The 16,488-nt window shown below is 38.8% G+C and overlaps 1 protein-coding gene across 4 annotated transcripts in view; it reads left to right on the top strand.

Moving 5' to 3' along the window:
* Nucleotides 1-16,488, top strand: part of LOC123769351 (potassium voltage-gated channel subfamily KQT member 1) — an 874,235-nt gene that overhangs the window by 627,437 nt on the left and 230,310 nt on the right. For 3 of the 4 annotated variants that reach the window (XR_011223844.1, XM_069309856.1, XM_069309855.1), the window contains exon 9: nt 16,194-16,238. The exons of the other annotated variant lie outside the window; for it this stretch is intronic. Coding sequence is in view for 2 of the 3 variants with exons in the window: in XM_069309856.1 (XP_069165957.1) it covers nt 16,194-16,238 (45 nt within the window). In the remaining variant the exon portion in view is untranslated. The remainder of the gene's footprint in view (nt 1-16,193; nt 16,239-16,488) is intronic. 4 annotated transcript variants of the gene reach the window in all.

Genomic DNA, 16,488 nt, shown 5'->3' on the forward strand with positions numbered 1-16,488 from the left:
TGTGAGAAAAGTGAGAAAATCAAGCAGTGAGCCACAACCAGGACCTAGTAGTATGCAGGCAAAATGTGCCAGAGAGTGCACTTCAGAGAAATCTTCACTGCCTGATGTTATAATGGAAGGGGACTCCCCTTCCAAACAATAGCACCTCTCCTCCTCCCCCCCCCCTCCTCACCATCTTCCATACACCAACAGGAGTCATTAGCAAGGGTAAGTAATAACTTGAACATACTTTTGTAGTGACGATTTGGGTGAATTAGGTATAAAATTTACTTTGAAGTTTTTTTGAGAGTCAGGAATGGATTAATTAATTTCTCATTATCTCTTATGGGGAAATTCACTTCAGTTTACGAATTTACGAACCGTCTCCAGGAACAGATTAAATTCTTAAACCGAGGTACCCCTGTGTATATGTGTGTGTATTCACCTAGTTGTGTTTGCGGGGGTTGAGCTTTGCTCTTTCGGCCCACCTCTCAACTGTCAATCAACTGTTTACTAACTACTTCCCCTAACTAACTAAGTGTAGTTACAGGATGAGCTATGCTCGTGGTGTCCTGTCTCCCCAGCACTCTTTGTTTTTGAGATATATACAAGAGTTATTACATTCTTGTACAGCCACTAGTACGCGTAGCGTTTCGGGCAGGTCCCTGGAATACGATCCCCTGCCACGAAGAATCGTTTTTTCATCCAAGTACACATTTTACTGTTGCGTTAAACAGAGGCTACAGTTAAGGAATTGCGCCCAGTAAATCCTCCCCGGCCAGGATACGAACCCATGACATAGCGCTCGCGGAACGCCAGGTGAGTGTCTTACCACTACACCACGGAGACTGAAATAATTGTCATATAATGCTTTGAAATTACTGACGGTTTTGGCCTCTACCACCTTCTCACTTAACTTGTTCCAACCGTCTACCACTCTATTTACAAAAGTGAATTTTTGAATATTTCTCCGGCAGCTTTGTTTCGATAGTTTAAATCTATGACCTCTTGTTCTTGAAGTTCCGGGTCTCAGGAATTCTTCCCTATCAATTTTATCGATTCCTGTTACTATTTTGAACGTAGTGATCATATCGCCTCTTTTTCTTCTATCTTCTAGTTTTTGCATATTTAATGCCACTAACCTCTCCTCGTAGCTCTTGCCCTTCAGTTCTGGGAGCCACTTAGTGGCATGTCGTTGCACCTTTTCCAGTTTGTTGATGTGCTTCTTAAGATATGGGTACCACACAACCGTTGCATATTCTAGCTTTGGCCTAACAAAAGACGTGAACAATTTCTTTTGTATATCGCCATCCATGTATTTAAAAGCAATTCTGAAGTTAGAAAGTGTGGCATAGGTTCCTCACACAATATTCTTTATGTGGTCCTCAGGTGATAGCTTTCTATCTAGAACCACTCTATCAGAATTCTTTAAAGATTTCTCACATAATATATAGGTTGTGTGGGGTCTATGTTCTCCTATTCCACATTCCATAACATGACATTTATTAACATTAAATTCCATTTGCCGAGTGGTGCTCCATATACTTTTGTCTAGGTCATCTTGAAGGGCATGACAATCATCTAAGTTTCTTATCCTTCCTATTATCTTAGCATCTATCCTTCCTATTATCTTAGCATCTATCCTTCCTATTATCTTAGCATCATCAGCAAGCAGTGTAATTACCTAAGTGTAGTTACAGGATGAGAGCTACGCTCGTGGTGTCCCGTCTTCCCAGCACTATTTGTCATATAACGCTTTGAAACTACTGACGGTCTTGGCCTCCACCACCTTCTCATTTAACTTGTTCCAACCGTCTACCACTCTATTTGCGAAGGTGAATTTTCTTATATTTCTTCGGCATCTGTGTTTAGCTAGTTTAAATCTATGACCTCTTGTTCTTGAAGTGCCAGGTCTCAGGAAATCTTCCCTGTTGATTTTATCAATTCCTGTTACTATTTTGTACGTAGTGATCATATCACCTCTTTTTCTTCTGTCTTCTAGTTTTGGCATATTTAATGCTTCTAACCTCTCCTCGTAGCTCTTGCCCTTCAGTTCTGGGAGCCACTTAGTAGCATGTCTTTGCACCTTTTCCAGTTTGTTGATGTTCTTCTTAAGATATGGGCAACACACAACAGCTGCATATTCTAGCTTTGGCCTAACAAAAGTCATGAATAATTTCTTTAGTATATTGCCATCCATGTGTTTAAAAGCAATTCTGAAGTCAGAAAGCATAGCATAGGCTCCTTGCACAATATTCTTTGTGGTCCTCAGGTGATAGTTTTCTATCTAGAACCACCCCTAGATCTCTTTCTTTATCAGAATTCTTTAAAGATTTCTCACATAATATATAGGATGTGTGGGGTCTATGTTCTCCTATTCCACATTCCATAACATGACATTTATTAACATTAAATTCCATTTGCCAAGTGGTGCTCCATATACTTATTTTGTCCAGGTCTTCTTGAAGGGCATGACAATCATCTAAATTTCTTATCCTTCCTATTATCTTAGCATCATCAGCAAACATGTTCATATAATTCTGTATACCAACTGGTAGATAATTTATGTAGACAATAAACATCACTGGTGCAAGAACTGAACCCTGTGGTACTCCACTTGTGACATTTCTCCATTCCGATACATTGCCTCTGATTACTGCCCTCATTTTTCCATGAGTCAGAAAATTTTTCATCCATGTTAGAAGCTTACCTGTCACCCCTCCAATATTTTCCAGTTTCCAGAACAACCTCTTATGTGGAACTCTGTCGAAAGCCTTTTTTAGGTCCAGATAGATGCAGTCAACCCAACCATCTCTTTCCTGTAATATCTCTGTGGCTTGATCATAGAAACTGAGTAAATTCGATACACAGGATCTTCCAGATCGAAAACCATACTGTCTGTCTGATATTATATCATTTCTCTCCAGGTGTTCTACCCATTTAGTTTTGATTAGTTTTTCCAATACTTTCACTATTACACTTGTCAATGATACAGGTCTATAATTGAGGGGTTCTTCCCTGCTGCCACTTTTGTAGATTGGAACTATGTTAGCCTGTTTCCACACGTCTGCTACGATTCCTGTACACAGGGATGCCTGAAAGATCAGGTGAAGTGGAATGCTGAGCTCAGATGCACATTCTCTCAGAACCCATGGTGAAACGCCATCTGGGCCAGCTGCTTTGTTCTTACTGAGCTCCTTTATCATATTTTCCACTTCATCTCTAGACACCTCTATCCGCTCTATGTTGTTCTCTGGAATTCTTATTGTGTCTGGTTCTCTGAAGATTTCATTTTGTACAAACACACTTTGGAACTTTTAATTTAATGTTTCACACATTTCCTTTTCATTTTCCATGAATCTGTTTCCCATTTTCAACCTCTGGATATTATCCTTTACCTGCAATTTGTTGTTTATGAATTTGTAGAATAGGCCCGGTTCTGTTTTACATTTATCCGCTATCCCTTTTTCAAAATTTCTTTCTGCCTCTCTCCTTACTGCCGTATAGTTGTTTCTCGCATCTTTGTATCGCTGGTATGTTTGGGGGTTTGGCCTCTTCCTGTACTGATTCCATTTTTGTGTCTTTTGGTCTCTTGCCCTCACAATTTCTGTCGAACCAATCCTGTTTTCTGGCCCTGCATTTCTGTTTTGGTATGAATGTTTGTGTGCCTTCCTCGTATATTTTTAAAAATTTGGCATACATTTCATTTACTTCCCTGCCTAGCAACAATTCTGTCCAATTACACTCATTAAAAAAATTTCCAAGTTCCCCATAGTGTTCTCTCCTTAAATCGAGTTTATCAACCGTTTCAATGTCCCCATTTTCTTCTAGATGATATCTTAAAGCATAATCAATGTCTAACAGGATGTGATCACTCTTTACCAAGGGAGGAAGGTACTAGATGTCAAATATCTCTTCTTCTTTCCTGGTGAATACTAGATCCAGTACTGACGGTACATCTCCTTCCCTCATTCTTGTGGCCTGCTTTATGTGTTGATACAAGAATGTCTCCAGAATGAGGTTCACAAATCTGCATGTCCAAAAGTCCTCAGTTCTTGCTTCATAGGCCTCCCAGTCTATTGCTTTAAAGTTGAAGTCCCCCAGTATCAACAGTCGTGATTTATCTTTATCTGCTTGTACAATAATATCTCTCATGACCATTATGAGGCCCTCTCGTTTGTCATCCAGTTCTTCCTTTGTCCATGTGTTGCTTGCTGGTGGGCTGTAGGCATTTAAAATTATGAGCTTATCATCCTGATTCCAGACCTGCAATGCCATTATGTCAATATCTCGAGGGTTTTCAAATATTAACTCTCTTACCTTCAGGTGTTTTTTCACCAGTACAGCCACTCCTCCTCCCTTCCTAGTTTTCATGTCACGTCTCCAAACTGAATAGCCTCTTGGGAATATGACTTCATTTATTATATTTCCTTCAAGTTTCGTCTCTGATAATGCAACAATATCTGGGACCCTAAGCTGTATTATATCTTGCAACTCCAAAGTTTTTGACCTCACTCCATCTATGTTGGTATATACAATTTTCAGGAACATGTTCCCTTTTCCATTGCTCTTTACTCCCCTTTCCACTACTGATCTTGTTGCTTTGTTTTTATGTACCATTTCACAAGCTTTCCAGTCCCTGTCACTTTGTAAAAAAAAAAAATTTCTGTCTTCTTCATTTCTATCCCCATTTAGACGTTTTGCCTCAATTAGGTTCATTTTCAGCTTTTCTCTGTCTTCCTTGGAGAGGTCTTGTCTTATTGACCAAAGTTTGCCAACCTCATCACTCTGCAATTTCCAAGCATTTCTTTTCTTTCTCCTATTTTCCTATTCTTCTAAAATCACTGACATTTTATCACTGTGTGTGTAATTACCTAAGTGTAATTACCTAAGTGTAATTACCTAAGTGTAATTACCTAAGTGTAGTTACAGGATGAGAGCTACGCTCGTGGTGTCCCGTCTTCCCAGCACTCTTTGTCATATAACGCTTTGAAACTACTGACGGTCTTGGCCTCCACCACCTTCTCACTTAACTTGTTCCAACCGTCTACCACTCTATTTGCGAAGGTGAATTTTCTTATATTTCTTCGGCATCTGTGTTTAGCTAGTTTAAATCTATGACCTCTTGTTCTTGAAATTCCAGGTCTCAGGAAGTCTTCCCTGTCGATTTTATCAATTCCTGTTACTATTTTGTATGTAGTGATCATATCACCTCTTTTTCTTCTGTCTTCTAGTTTTGGCATATTTAATGCTTCTAACCTCTCCTCGTAGCTCTTGCCCTTCAGTTCTGGGAGCCACTTAGTAGCATGTCTTTGCACCTTTTCCAGTTTGTTGATGTGCTTCTTAAGATATGGGCACCACACAACAGCTGCATATTCTAGCTTTGGCCTAACAAAAGTCATGAACAATTTCTTTAGTATATCGCCATCCATGTATTTAAATGCAATTCTGAAGTTAGAAAGCATAGCATAGGCTCCTTGCACAATATTCTTTATGTGGTCCTCAGGTGATAGTTTTCTATCTAGAACCACTCCTAGATCTCTTTCTTTATCAGAATTCTTTAAAGATTTCTCACATAATATATAGGTTGTGTGGGGTCTATGTTCTCCTATTCCACATTCCATAACATGACATTTATTAACATTAAATTCCATTTGCCAAGTGGTGCTCCATATACTTATTTTGTCCAGGTCTTCTTGAAGGGCATGACAGTCATCTAAATTTCTTATCCTTCCTATTATCTTAGCATCATCAGCAAACATGTTCATATAATTCTGTATACCAACTGGTAGATCATTTATGTACACAATAAACATCACTGGTGCAAGAACTGAACCCTGTGGTACTCCACTTGTGACATTTCTCCATTCTGATACTTTGCCTCTGATTACTGCCCTCATTTTTCTATCAGTCAGAAAATTTTTCATCCATGATAGAAGCTTACCTGTCACCCCTCCAATATTTTCCATTTTCCAGAACAACCTCTTATGTGGAACTCTGTCGAAAGCCTTTTTTAGGTCCAGATAGATGCAGTCAACCCAACCATCTCTTTCCTGTAATATCTCTGTGGCTCGATCATAGAAACTGAGTAAATTCGATACACAGGATCTTCCAGATCGAAAACCATACTGTCTGTCTGATATTATATCATTTCTCTCTAGGTGTTCTACCCATTTAGTTTTGATTAGTTTTTCCAATACTTTCACTATTACACTTGTCAATGATACAGGTCTATAATTGAGGGGGTCTTCCCTGCTGCCACTTTTGTAGATTGGAACTATGTTAGCCTGTTTCCACCCGTCTGCTACGATTCCTGTACACAGGGATGCCTGAAAGATCAGGTGAAGTGGAATGCTGAGCTCAGATGCACATTCTCTCAGAACCCATGGTGAAACGCCATCTGGGCCAGCTGCTTTGTTCTTACCGAGCTCCTTGAGCATTTTTTCCACTTCGTCTCTAGTCACCTCTATGTGCTCTATGTTGTTCTCTGGAATTCTTATTGTATCTGGTTCCCTAAAGATTTCATTTTGTACAAACACACTTTGGAACTTTTCGTTTAGTGTTTCACACATTTCCTTTTCGCGCGTGTGTGTGTGTGTGTGTGTGTGTGTGTGTGTGTGTGTGTGTGTGTGTGTGTGTGTGTGTGTGTGTGTGTGTGTGTGTGTATATATATATATATATATATATATATATATATATATATATATATATATATATATATATATATATATATATATATATATATATATATATATATATATATATATATATATATATATATATATATATATATATATATATATATATATTATAGAAATAATTACAGTGGTACCTCGAATAACTAATTTAATACGTTCCGGCGCCGTGTTCATCATGTGAAACGGATGTCATACAAAACGAATTTCACCATTTAACCACTGTGATGTGTTGTGTTTATTGTGAAATTTCCCCAGTGTGCATGACATCAAGTGTTCCCAAAAAATAATTTTTCTTTTTAAAATGATAAATTCCCTTCCCTGAACATGTCTATGTAAAAATAATTACAAAATTCACTTACTTTGGCTGTGAGGACTTGGAAAAGGTGTGCTGTGAAGTCATCAGGGGCTGGTCGCCCGTGTATGAAGCTCCCAGACACGGTCGCGCAGGCCATTCGAGCACCGGGTGTTGCGACAAATATATTTTCAAATATTTGTTCTATGTATATCCAATGCGGTTTTATTTGTTCCTTTTATCGTATATGATGCATATTTGTGACCTTTACAATATGTATACATTAGAATGTTCATAATGATCCAGGGAACTGTGATTCATGTGTCAGTAATGTGTCAACAATAAATGTTTATTGTCACAATATTACGTGGTAAAAATTCACTAAAATTACAATATGTACAGTTTCACATACTATTTACACAGTAACACACTGCATTACACACTCAGCAGTCACTTCTGGCGTGTGAGTTTTCAGTTGCATGTATGCCTGAGGACCATTCAGGCTTGTTCGCATTTGTGTTCCTCACGTGTGCCCCAAAGAATGAGGTGATATGATAAAATACCATGCCCAAGATTACCATCAGAGTGCCGGCGGGATGATGGGGAATTAGCCTCGGCTATCATCATCTTTTGTCCAGTCGTGATGGTCAAGTGGTTAAGGGGTCCTGTACACCAGTTGCAGAGTGCTCCTGGCAGTATGGGTTCAAGTCACTTCTGGGGTGTGTTTTTTCAGTTGCATATATGCCTGGGGACCATTCAGGCTTGTTCGCATATATATATATATATATATATATATATATATATATATATATATATATATATATATATATATATATATATATAATAATAATATATAATATGTATATATATATACACACACACATACACATATACATACACATATACATACATACCAATGACCAGTTAACACTGTACACAGGATGCATGTTTTTATAAGTTAATCTGCGTCTTTCAGGTTAGTTGCCTGCTGCCTTCGGCTTATATATTTGTATTTTATTTCTGCAAGTTTAAATGTGTTAAATCTTGATACTTAATCTCTTGAATAGGCTTACCAATTGCTCTCAAAACTGTAATATGTGGAGTAATTTTCTCAATGTTTTATTATAGTGTATTCTAAGAAAATAATAAATTTAATGATTTTACATTTTGCTATAAGCATGTTACAACTGATTGCTTTATATCTTTAGTAGTTCGACCCACGGCTTTCGAAACTGTACTTTGGATGTGTTCTTTCTTTTGTTTTTGTGCTCTGATAAAGAACTAATTAGAATAAGTTTTTTTTTCTGGGAGAGCTCTTATTGGTGGTAGCTCCACCCAATTCATTCTACAACAGGCCAATTGCAAGTCATTATAAATATAGTGGGGACCAGAGGCCAAGACTTGTGCCTCCCCTCTGTGCATAGTCTTCATGACCAGTGCTCATCTGGCTGGCCAGGATTGTTGGTCAGATCTGTCTCACTGAGCACTCAGTACGGTCTGTGAGTTTGCAGCCATGTGGTATATTCTGAGGAGGATTTGGATTTCACTGGATTCCATGTTCTCGCTCCATTTGGACTATTCCCTGGTAGTTTATTACATGAACCAGGCAGTTGGGTTGGGGGTTCCTTTTGGTCCTTCATCCTTTGGAGCTAGATGCTGTGGGTAGCTTATCTGCTGGATTCATAGGATTTGGTTTTCCACACTGTTCACATTTGGAGTGTATCCAATGTTCTTGCAGACAGTTTCTCTTGCTTCCTTTCTATCTCCGCAGATTGAACTGTCGAAGCCGTTTCCTTCCAGTGGCTTTGTGTGACACATGGCGGCCCCCGACGTGGATATCTGTGTTGGCTTGGAATCGATACCTTCCTCTCTGTGTCTCAATTTCCCGATCACAAGGCCATCACAGTGGATACCTTTCGGGTGGATTTGTCTTGGTGGGATTTCTTTCTCTCTTTCACCTGATCCAGCTGTTGCTCCAGGTTCTAGCTAGGTTAGAGTCCTACCAGGAAAATGTGATCCTTCTTGCTCCTTGGTGGCTGGCTCATACATGGTTTTAGACAGTGTACTGTGTCCACTGTGTCCAAACCTGGGAGTTTTTCGTTGTTCTGTCCCTGTCCCATTAATTTGGCCTGGTGGTGTTCTCCTGGTTCAAATTTTTCTTCTGCTCTTCACGTTTGGTTTATCTGACGTGTCTTTATCACATCTATATGGCAAGCAGGTGATTGATTTGAGGGTATCCTACCTGCATTTGACTTTTCAACAGTGGTGTAAGATTGCTTGGTGCGCATTTTGCCACTTCCTTTTCCTTCATCGTTATACTGTACTTGTGTGTGTGTTCGAGTGTTGTTTTCATTACTTTCTTGGTTGTTTCTCGACCTGCATCTTATGATTAATTCTGTCACCTTTTATCATTCAGCACTGGCTTAGCTGCTTCTACTTGTGTTCTGTGTCAGTACTATCTTAACGCTATTTTGGAAGCTGTCTCATGCAATATTTCACCTCCGGTCTGGTCATTCACTCCTGAGCCTCGACTGCTCAGGGGTCTTTTGACTGTGTCCTCACCTTTTTTCTTCACAGTTTGTCTTTCCCTTTGGTTCATGATTTCTTTCTAAAACAGTTTTCCTATTGGCACTTGCCTCTGGTTGTAGGGTTGGGGAGCTTCATGCCTTTGTTACGTCCGTGGTGGGCATTGTTCATTTGCGGTCATCTCATTTTTTTTCTTTTTCTGGAAAAGAATGAGTTGGCTGGCTACCAGAGGGGCCTTTGGCTATTGATGCTTGGTTGGTTCAGCAGCAGGGTACGTCATGTGCTGTGCCTGGTGTGGCTCTTTAATGCTACAGTCAGGCCACTAATTTTGTCTTGGTGGACACTTTGTGGGGTGATGCTTGTTCCTTCGTTCCCTGTTACAAGGCTTGCGTTTTTCAGGTTGTCCACGATGTCATTAAGTCAAAACAGCCTGTGGTCTACCTTTGTGCCCATGATATACATAAGTATGGTGCTCTGGTGGCTCCCTGATTCCCTCACTACCTTCCAGATTCATTGATTGGTGTGCTTTCACATCTGCTCCAGAACGGGCTTGGAAGGTTGGGGAAGGCCTGGAGCTCCACAGTAGGTGAATCAGAACTCTGCAGCTTTCAGTGAATTAGCTTCAGAGACCCACTGGGGCTCATCCGGAATAAGATATTTCATTGCATTCAACTCTGGGTTTTCTTATTTGCATTTGTTTCTGGTAGTCAAGTTGGGAAGCTTCAACCTCTCCTTTGGATGCGGAAGTTTTGCTCTTTTGATCCTGGAGGTAGTTTTCTTTGCTTATAACCCTCTTCCTTCTCACTCAGATTGAAAAGGCTGATTTTTGGATAGGTAATTTGGCGCTTCAGTTGTTATTTCTAATTGTGGTCATTTGCCGTTACTTTTATACCACTGGTATTACACAGGGTGATACTCTGTCAATCTGGTGTCACAAGTTCCTTGTTTTAGAGAGCCTGTTTGCTTCAGGCTGTCTGCAATGTCATTATTTTTAGTGACCCTGCAGTTTACCTTGAAGCCCCTGATGTTTGTAAGTTTGCAATTCTACCTGTGCTTTTCTCTGTTAAGTCTTGCACAAATATTCAGGGCTTTTGGCAGTCCAAAAGGGAGAGGTTACTTTCTGTGATTCTTGTCCATCCCAGGTTCAAATTCCCTTTTGTTTTCTCTGTTGGGGGGGGGGGGCTATAGCACCAAGGATTCGCCTTAGGATTTCTCTCAGAAAACAATCACTGAAACACTGTATGTGTTAGTTTGCTTTGCAAGAATGTAACCCTCAAATCCCAATGTATGTACATTCTCAACCCAATGTATATTAATTATTGTATATAAATATATAAAATAAATAAATGTAATGAAATGTCTCCTCCTGGTTAGTCCTTGGTTGCTCCTTGTTCTTCCTAAGGATATTGACCAGGTGCAGCTTCACATGCAGATTTCCGTTCTTTCGGAAACCGTCCTGGTTGAGGTGGGATTACCTTTACTTCTTCCCCCTGGTTCTGCTGTTGCTTCAGGTTCTGGCTCGGTTGGAGACTTACTAGGGAAGAGTTGTCCAGTTGGCCCCTTGGTGGCCGGCCCAGCCTTAGTTTCTGGCGCTGCTTGCTCGGTGTCCGAAGCCCGAGGGACTTTTCCGCGGCTCTGCACCTTCCATCAGATTGATCCGGTCGATGTACTAGTTTGATCTTCTCCTCCGATCTTCACGTCTGGTCTCTGTGACTCTGGTGTATCACTTTATATGGTGATAAAGTGGCTTCGTTGATGGTGTCCCACCTATGTGTTTTGTCTTGGCGGCAGTATGAAGTTTTCTGGCGGTCCTTTCATCATTTTTTCTCTCCGTAGTGTCTTCAGTTTCGTATTGGATTTTTTTCCTTTCGCTTTTGGCCGTTTCAGGACTGTCATCTTATGCCAAATACTGTTGCCTCTTTTTGTGCAGCGCTGGCGGAGCTGCTCTAGCTTGCGTTCGGGGTGGATGTTACTTCCATTCCGTTTTGCAAGCTGTCTCATGCGTTGTTTCACTTCCAGCCTGTTCATGCGCCGCCTGAGCTATCCTGGTTGTTGGATCGAGTGCTCTCTTTTATCCTCGGTTTGTGGTGGCCCTTTCGGTTCGGGATTGTTTTTAATAAGGCTCTTTTCTTGTTGGCATTAGCTTCTTGGGGTCAGGTCAGGGAGCTTCATACTCTCCTCTGGCACAGGGGTTTCTGCTCTTTCAATTCTGGTGGTAAGTTTGTTCGTTTGCAGCCGTCTCCTTCTTTTATGGCTTTATAGTTTTTCGTTCCAGCCAACCTGCAGTCTCTCCTCGTGCCCATGACATTTGCAAATTTGCAAATTTGCTGCTTTAGCAGCCGATTTTAGTAATATGTCTTTGGCTGACATTTGGGCACGAGGGTTTAGGAGGTCGAATAGGATCCTGGCCGCCTGTTACCTTGTTAATGTTTCTGGCCCTAGTCGGGTGTGTGTGTCACTTGGGGTCGCAAGTTGCAGCCAGTAATCTCGACTTCGCGTTTGGGTGAGAGTGGCGGCCGCCTCCTGGGTAAGTCCCTCTTTTACTTTTTCTGAGGTTAGGTAGCTCCAGGGAGCTGGAGGGGCTCCTGGCAACCCTCTCTCTTTCCGGTAGGCGGTATTCATGTTTTTGATATTCAGACTCTGAACTGGGGGTTGGATGGCTGGTGTGATGGTCTGGGGCTCCCCCTTTCCCCTCCTAGGGAGGTGGGAGCTGCGCAGACAGCAGTGCTTGTGACATCATGCTCGTTTGCTTGTTTTCAGATTGGGGGAGCAATGCTTGATAGTTCGGCTTTCGGTAGCAATTTTGAACTAGGTGGAATTTGTTTGGGACACCTATCTTTCTGAGTGCCTAATCCGGTTGATGGCAGACATAGAATACTTAGAACCACATAGAGCTTTCTATAGGCTATTGCTCCTCACGCCTCTGACGGGGCCAGGCTCTAGTTCATGGTCCCTGGTAGGCAAGAACTCCAATCGAATTGACTGATGCCACGGTTTAATTCATACATATCAGCCCGGTAAGCTCTGGGGAGCCTCCGGGACTTGTAATTGGTACAAGGAGGCTGAAGAACCTTGTGACTCTGATATTCATACAATGTTCTTTGAATGTCCACATTACCTATGGCATCCCTACCCTTCAGTGGGTCTATTCTACACTTTCTACCATATCTTTCCCTGTAGTAAGTTATTTTATTGTACACATTTGAGACCTGACTTTCAAGTTCTTCCAAGTATATTATGTAACCCCTTTCCCATTTCCTTTTTGGAGAATACATTTTGAGCATTGAGCAGCATTCAAGGAGGAAAACAAGTAATTTAAAAAGGAGCGTTGTAATTACCTATGAGTAGTTAAAGGATGAGAGCTTCGCTCGTGGTGCCTCATCATCTCAGTACTCTGTTACAGAATGCTTTGAAACATTTCATAGTTTTGGCATCCACTGAATTTTCACTTGTTCCAACCATCTACCACTGTTTGCCAAAAAAAATTTTTAGGTGACATCTCTGGATATGAAGGTTCTCATAATTGACATTGTAATTTTTCTGGTTGATGTTTCATTTACTCTGCTATATTCACTAAGCATTAGGTCATCTGGCATAACTATTCCTAGATATTTTACATGTTACTTCCATTCCATTAGGAAATCTGTTTGTGTCTTGTATCCAGAATCCAGTTCCATATTCTTTCTACATCTAAGTAGCTGGAATTTATCATTGTTGAATTTCATGTTGTTTTCTGTTGCCTGTTAGAAGATGTTATTTATATCTGTTCATAATTTTTCAGTATATAATATCAATGCAATATTCATGGTGAATTTGGTACTATCTGTAAAGTAAGACATGAAATTAAGATTTTTTTTGTTTGTCTGATATGAAAATGAAAGAGTATTGGTGCAAGAGCAGTACCTTGGGATACAGAACTTTTGAACAAATTCACAATGGCCGTGACGAGGATTCGAACCTACGTCCTGGAGCATCCCAGACGCTGCCTTAATCGACTGAGCTACGACATGGTCAAAAGAGCACAGAAGTTTTCTCTATGTGCTTCATTTTGTTTAATTTACAATTATTATTTAACAAAAGTACTTAAGATTAGTGAATGAGGGGGTGCAACAAAAGTTTGCAGAACAATTCTTGGTAATCATTAAGGCTGATAATTGCTTGGAGGTTTTTTGAGCAATGTCTCGAGAGAAATTTAGAATGTCTCACTTTCCTTATTAATAGTTTGGCTTGCACATTTGAAAAAGATTTCTGCCTCATCAGGGAGTTCTTTGGACATGTCATTGTGGGAACTAGACATTACCTAATGAATTAACATAAGTGAGCTGCTTGGAAAGGATTTTTTCCATCTACACTTAAAGAATTATTTGTTCTCTTTTTTTTTTTTTCTGCGGGGGCCTCAGTATATATACAGTTTACTGTCACTGCCCTAGCAATACAGCTGCAAAAAATGCTATCAACAGACCAATAGCCACTGTCTATTTTTTATTAACAAGAAACTATATAATTGTTTCTAGAATACTCATACATTATTATAGTAACATTACAAGTTTGTTGTAGTAAAATGCCAAGAGAAGAACAGACGTTATTGGAGATAATGTTTTGCTTGTGAGGGGATTTATCAAATTCTAATAAAGTTTGATAAACTCCTTGCAAACTAAATATCAATAACAGTTACATCTATTATAGGTATACATTTATGTTGGTGTTCCTCTACATCTTTTTTTAGCACACGAATGATTGTTTATTGTGCACCTCCACACTGCCACCTCCAGTGGCAGCTAGTTTATTGTGCACCCTATACACATCGTGTTGCTCATCCCTGTACAAGTTTGCGTTAAATTTGCTTTAAGATAATTTTTCTTAAAATTCTAAGAATACTGTATATGCATTGCATATTCACATAGTATGCCATATCGTTTTAGACTAAGTATCACCTTATAGCAATTGCAGCAATGAATATTGAGCATGTGCAAGGTGTCATGTTGGATGTCTTAGTAATTTGGCCAACCACTTTGCTTTATATTTGAGCAACTGTAGCTCTTCATTATCTTTCTACACTACAGTATTTGGAAGTTTGGCTTTACACAATTTTATCTTGGACCAGTGTTTTTATTTCAAAATCTTACTTGCAGCTTTTATGTTAAACATATATACATACATACACCAGATAACAATTTATAGTTGTTTTGATCCAAGCAAATCAGCTAATAATAATAAATTATTATAATAATATGAAGAGGAATACTTACATTTGAATATATCATCACTAGGATACTTCAGTATATTACTGGATTATCCTTTTTAACATTCTTATACTTGTGTCATCCAGAAGCACTGTATAGTAAATCCATATCTGTATACAGTATGTTCAGTAGTATGGTAATTTAATATATTGTATTAATGTGTGGTAATCATAGATGTTTGTATCAGTGTTGGATGTTTACACATCATTTGTACTGTTGGTATTTTGCACAGTGATTCCCAAAAGTTCACAGACACAAGTCATCAAAATCCATAGTGTTATGACCCATTCATTTGTATCTCTTACTGGCATTCCATGCATTTGTGATAGTGTCCTTATTTCATTGTTTAATGAAGACAATATCTAGGCAACAGTCATTTGTTTGTACTGCATCATCACCAGCAGTAAGAAAATTTAACAATGGAAGATTTGTTTTAGAAACACAACAAAGCATAATGAAATTTAACCGTTAGGTAATGGATCACGTCAATTATGATTCACACTAGAAATTTATGAGGATTGGGTACTACTTATGAATCTCTATAATTAACCAAAATCTGATATTTGTCAAGCTATTACTACGTTATAAAATGATACATCTTGCTATTATACGTATAAAATCAGTACTGTAATTATAATATTTTTATAGCATTGACATCATCTTGCTCAAAATATTTATTAAAAATATAAAGTTTGACACCATTTTTGGTATCTATCTTTAATCACCCATATTTATTTACGTTTTCCTTAAATTCTGCAAGAAAAGAAAAAAGAAAACATAAATGAGGGCTGACACTTTATCTAAAGTTGAGGAATGATAAGATAATGATATCCTAAATTTATTTAATTAAAAATCTGTATATTCAAAGTATTATATATACCCGTTATACTGAAATTCTTTAAAATATTTTTTCCAAATACAGTTTAGTATTACTGTACATATTTTTTACTGCCATTTGGAAAGAGGAAACTTGTAAGAATATTTTCAGATATTTTTAGAATTGCACATTAAGGGATATGGATGTTGAGAAACAACTAAATTTCTGATCAATAAAATAGACCAATAATTCCATTGATTCACACTCTGTATTGCAGCATCTAATTACATTATATAGAATAGTGACTTAACCAAGCAAAATGAAAAGTAGTTTCTCTTATTTGCCATATTCGACTGTAGTCCCATAAAATATCATCTTCCTCAGGCTAAAACAAGGTGCCTGTTGCTTAGAGCCTTAGCTTTTAAACACAAAATCAGTTGTATAGACAACAGTACTACTAAAGACCTGTGAAGCAACATATTCATAGGCAGGAATTTTCTCGACTTTTGTTGTGAAATAAACTTGCAACTACATTTTCTTCTTTCTCTTTTCTCTCTCCTCCCTTACCCATATTCCCTTCCACTTCCTTCCCATCCTGTGCTCCCTTATATCACATGTCCTTTGTCTTATGACATCAGCATCAAGATCGAGGAAAAGGAAAAGATCCCTAATGCTTCTTCGATGTAAGTACTTGCACCCAACTCTCAATTGAATGTAGGGTTCTTTTACAAGTCCTTGCATATAAATTTAAAGTTCTCTCAGTGGATTTGAACATTTACTGGAATGTTTGTAATATAAAAGTTATTTACTTTTTAAAATAGTCAATGTGTATTATAAAATATAATTAAACTGATTATCCCAGTTCCCACTAAATGAAAACAAGTTTCAAATTGTCAATGCTTACAGTAGAATTTGCACAATTCATCTTACTTT

The sequence above is a fragment of the Procambarus clarkii genome, chromosome 66 (genome assembly GCF_040958095.1).
Source record: "Procambarus clarkii isolate CNS0578487 chromosome 66, FALCON_Pclarkii_2.0, whole genome shotgun sequence".
NCBI classification, from domain to species: domain Eukaryota; kingdom Metazoa; phylum Arthropoda; class Malacostraca; order Decapoda; family Cambaridae; genus Procambarus; species Procambarus clarkii.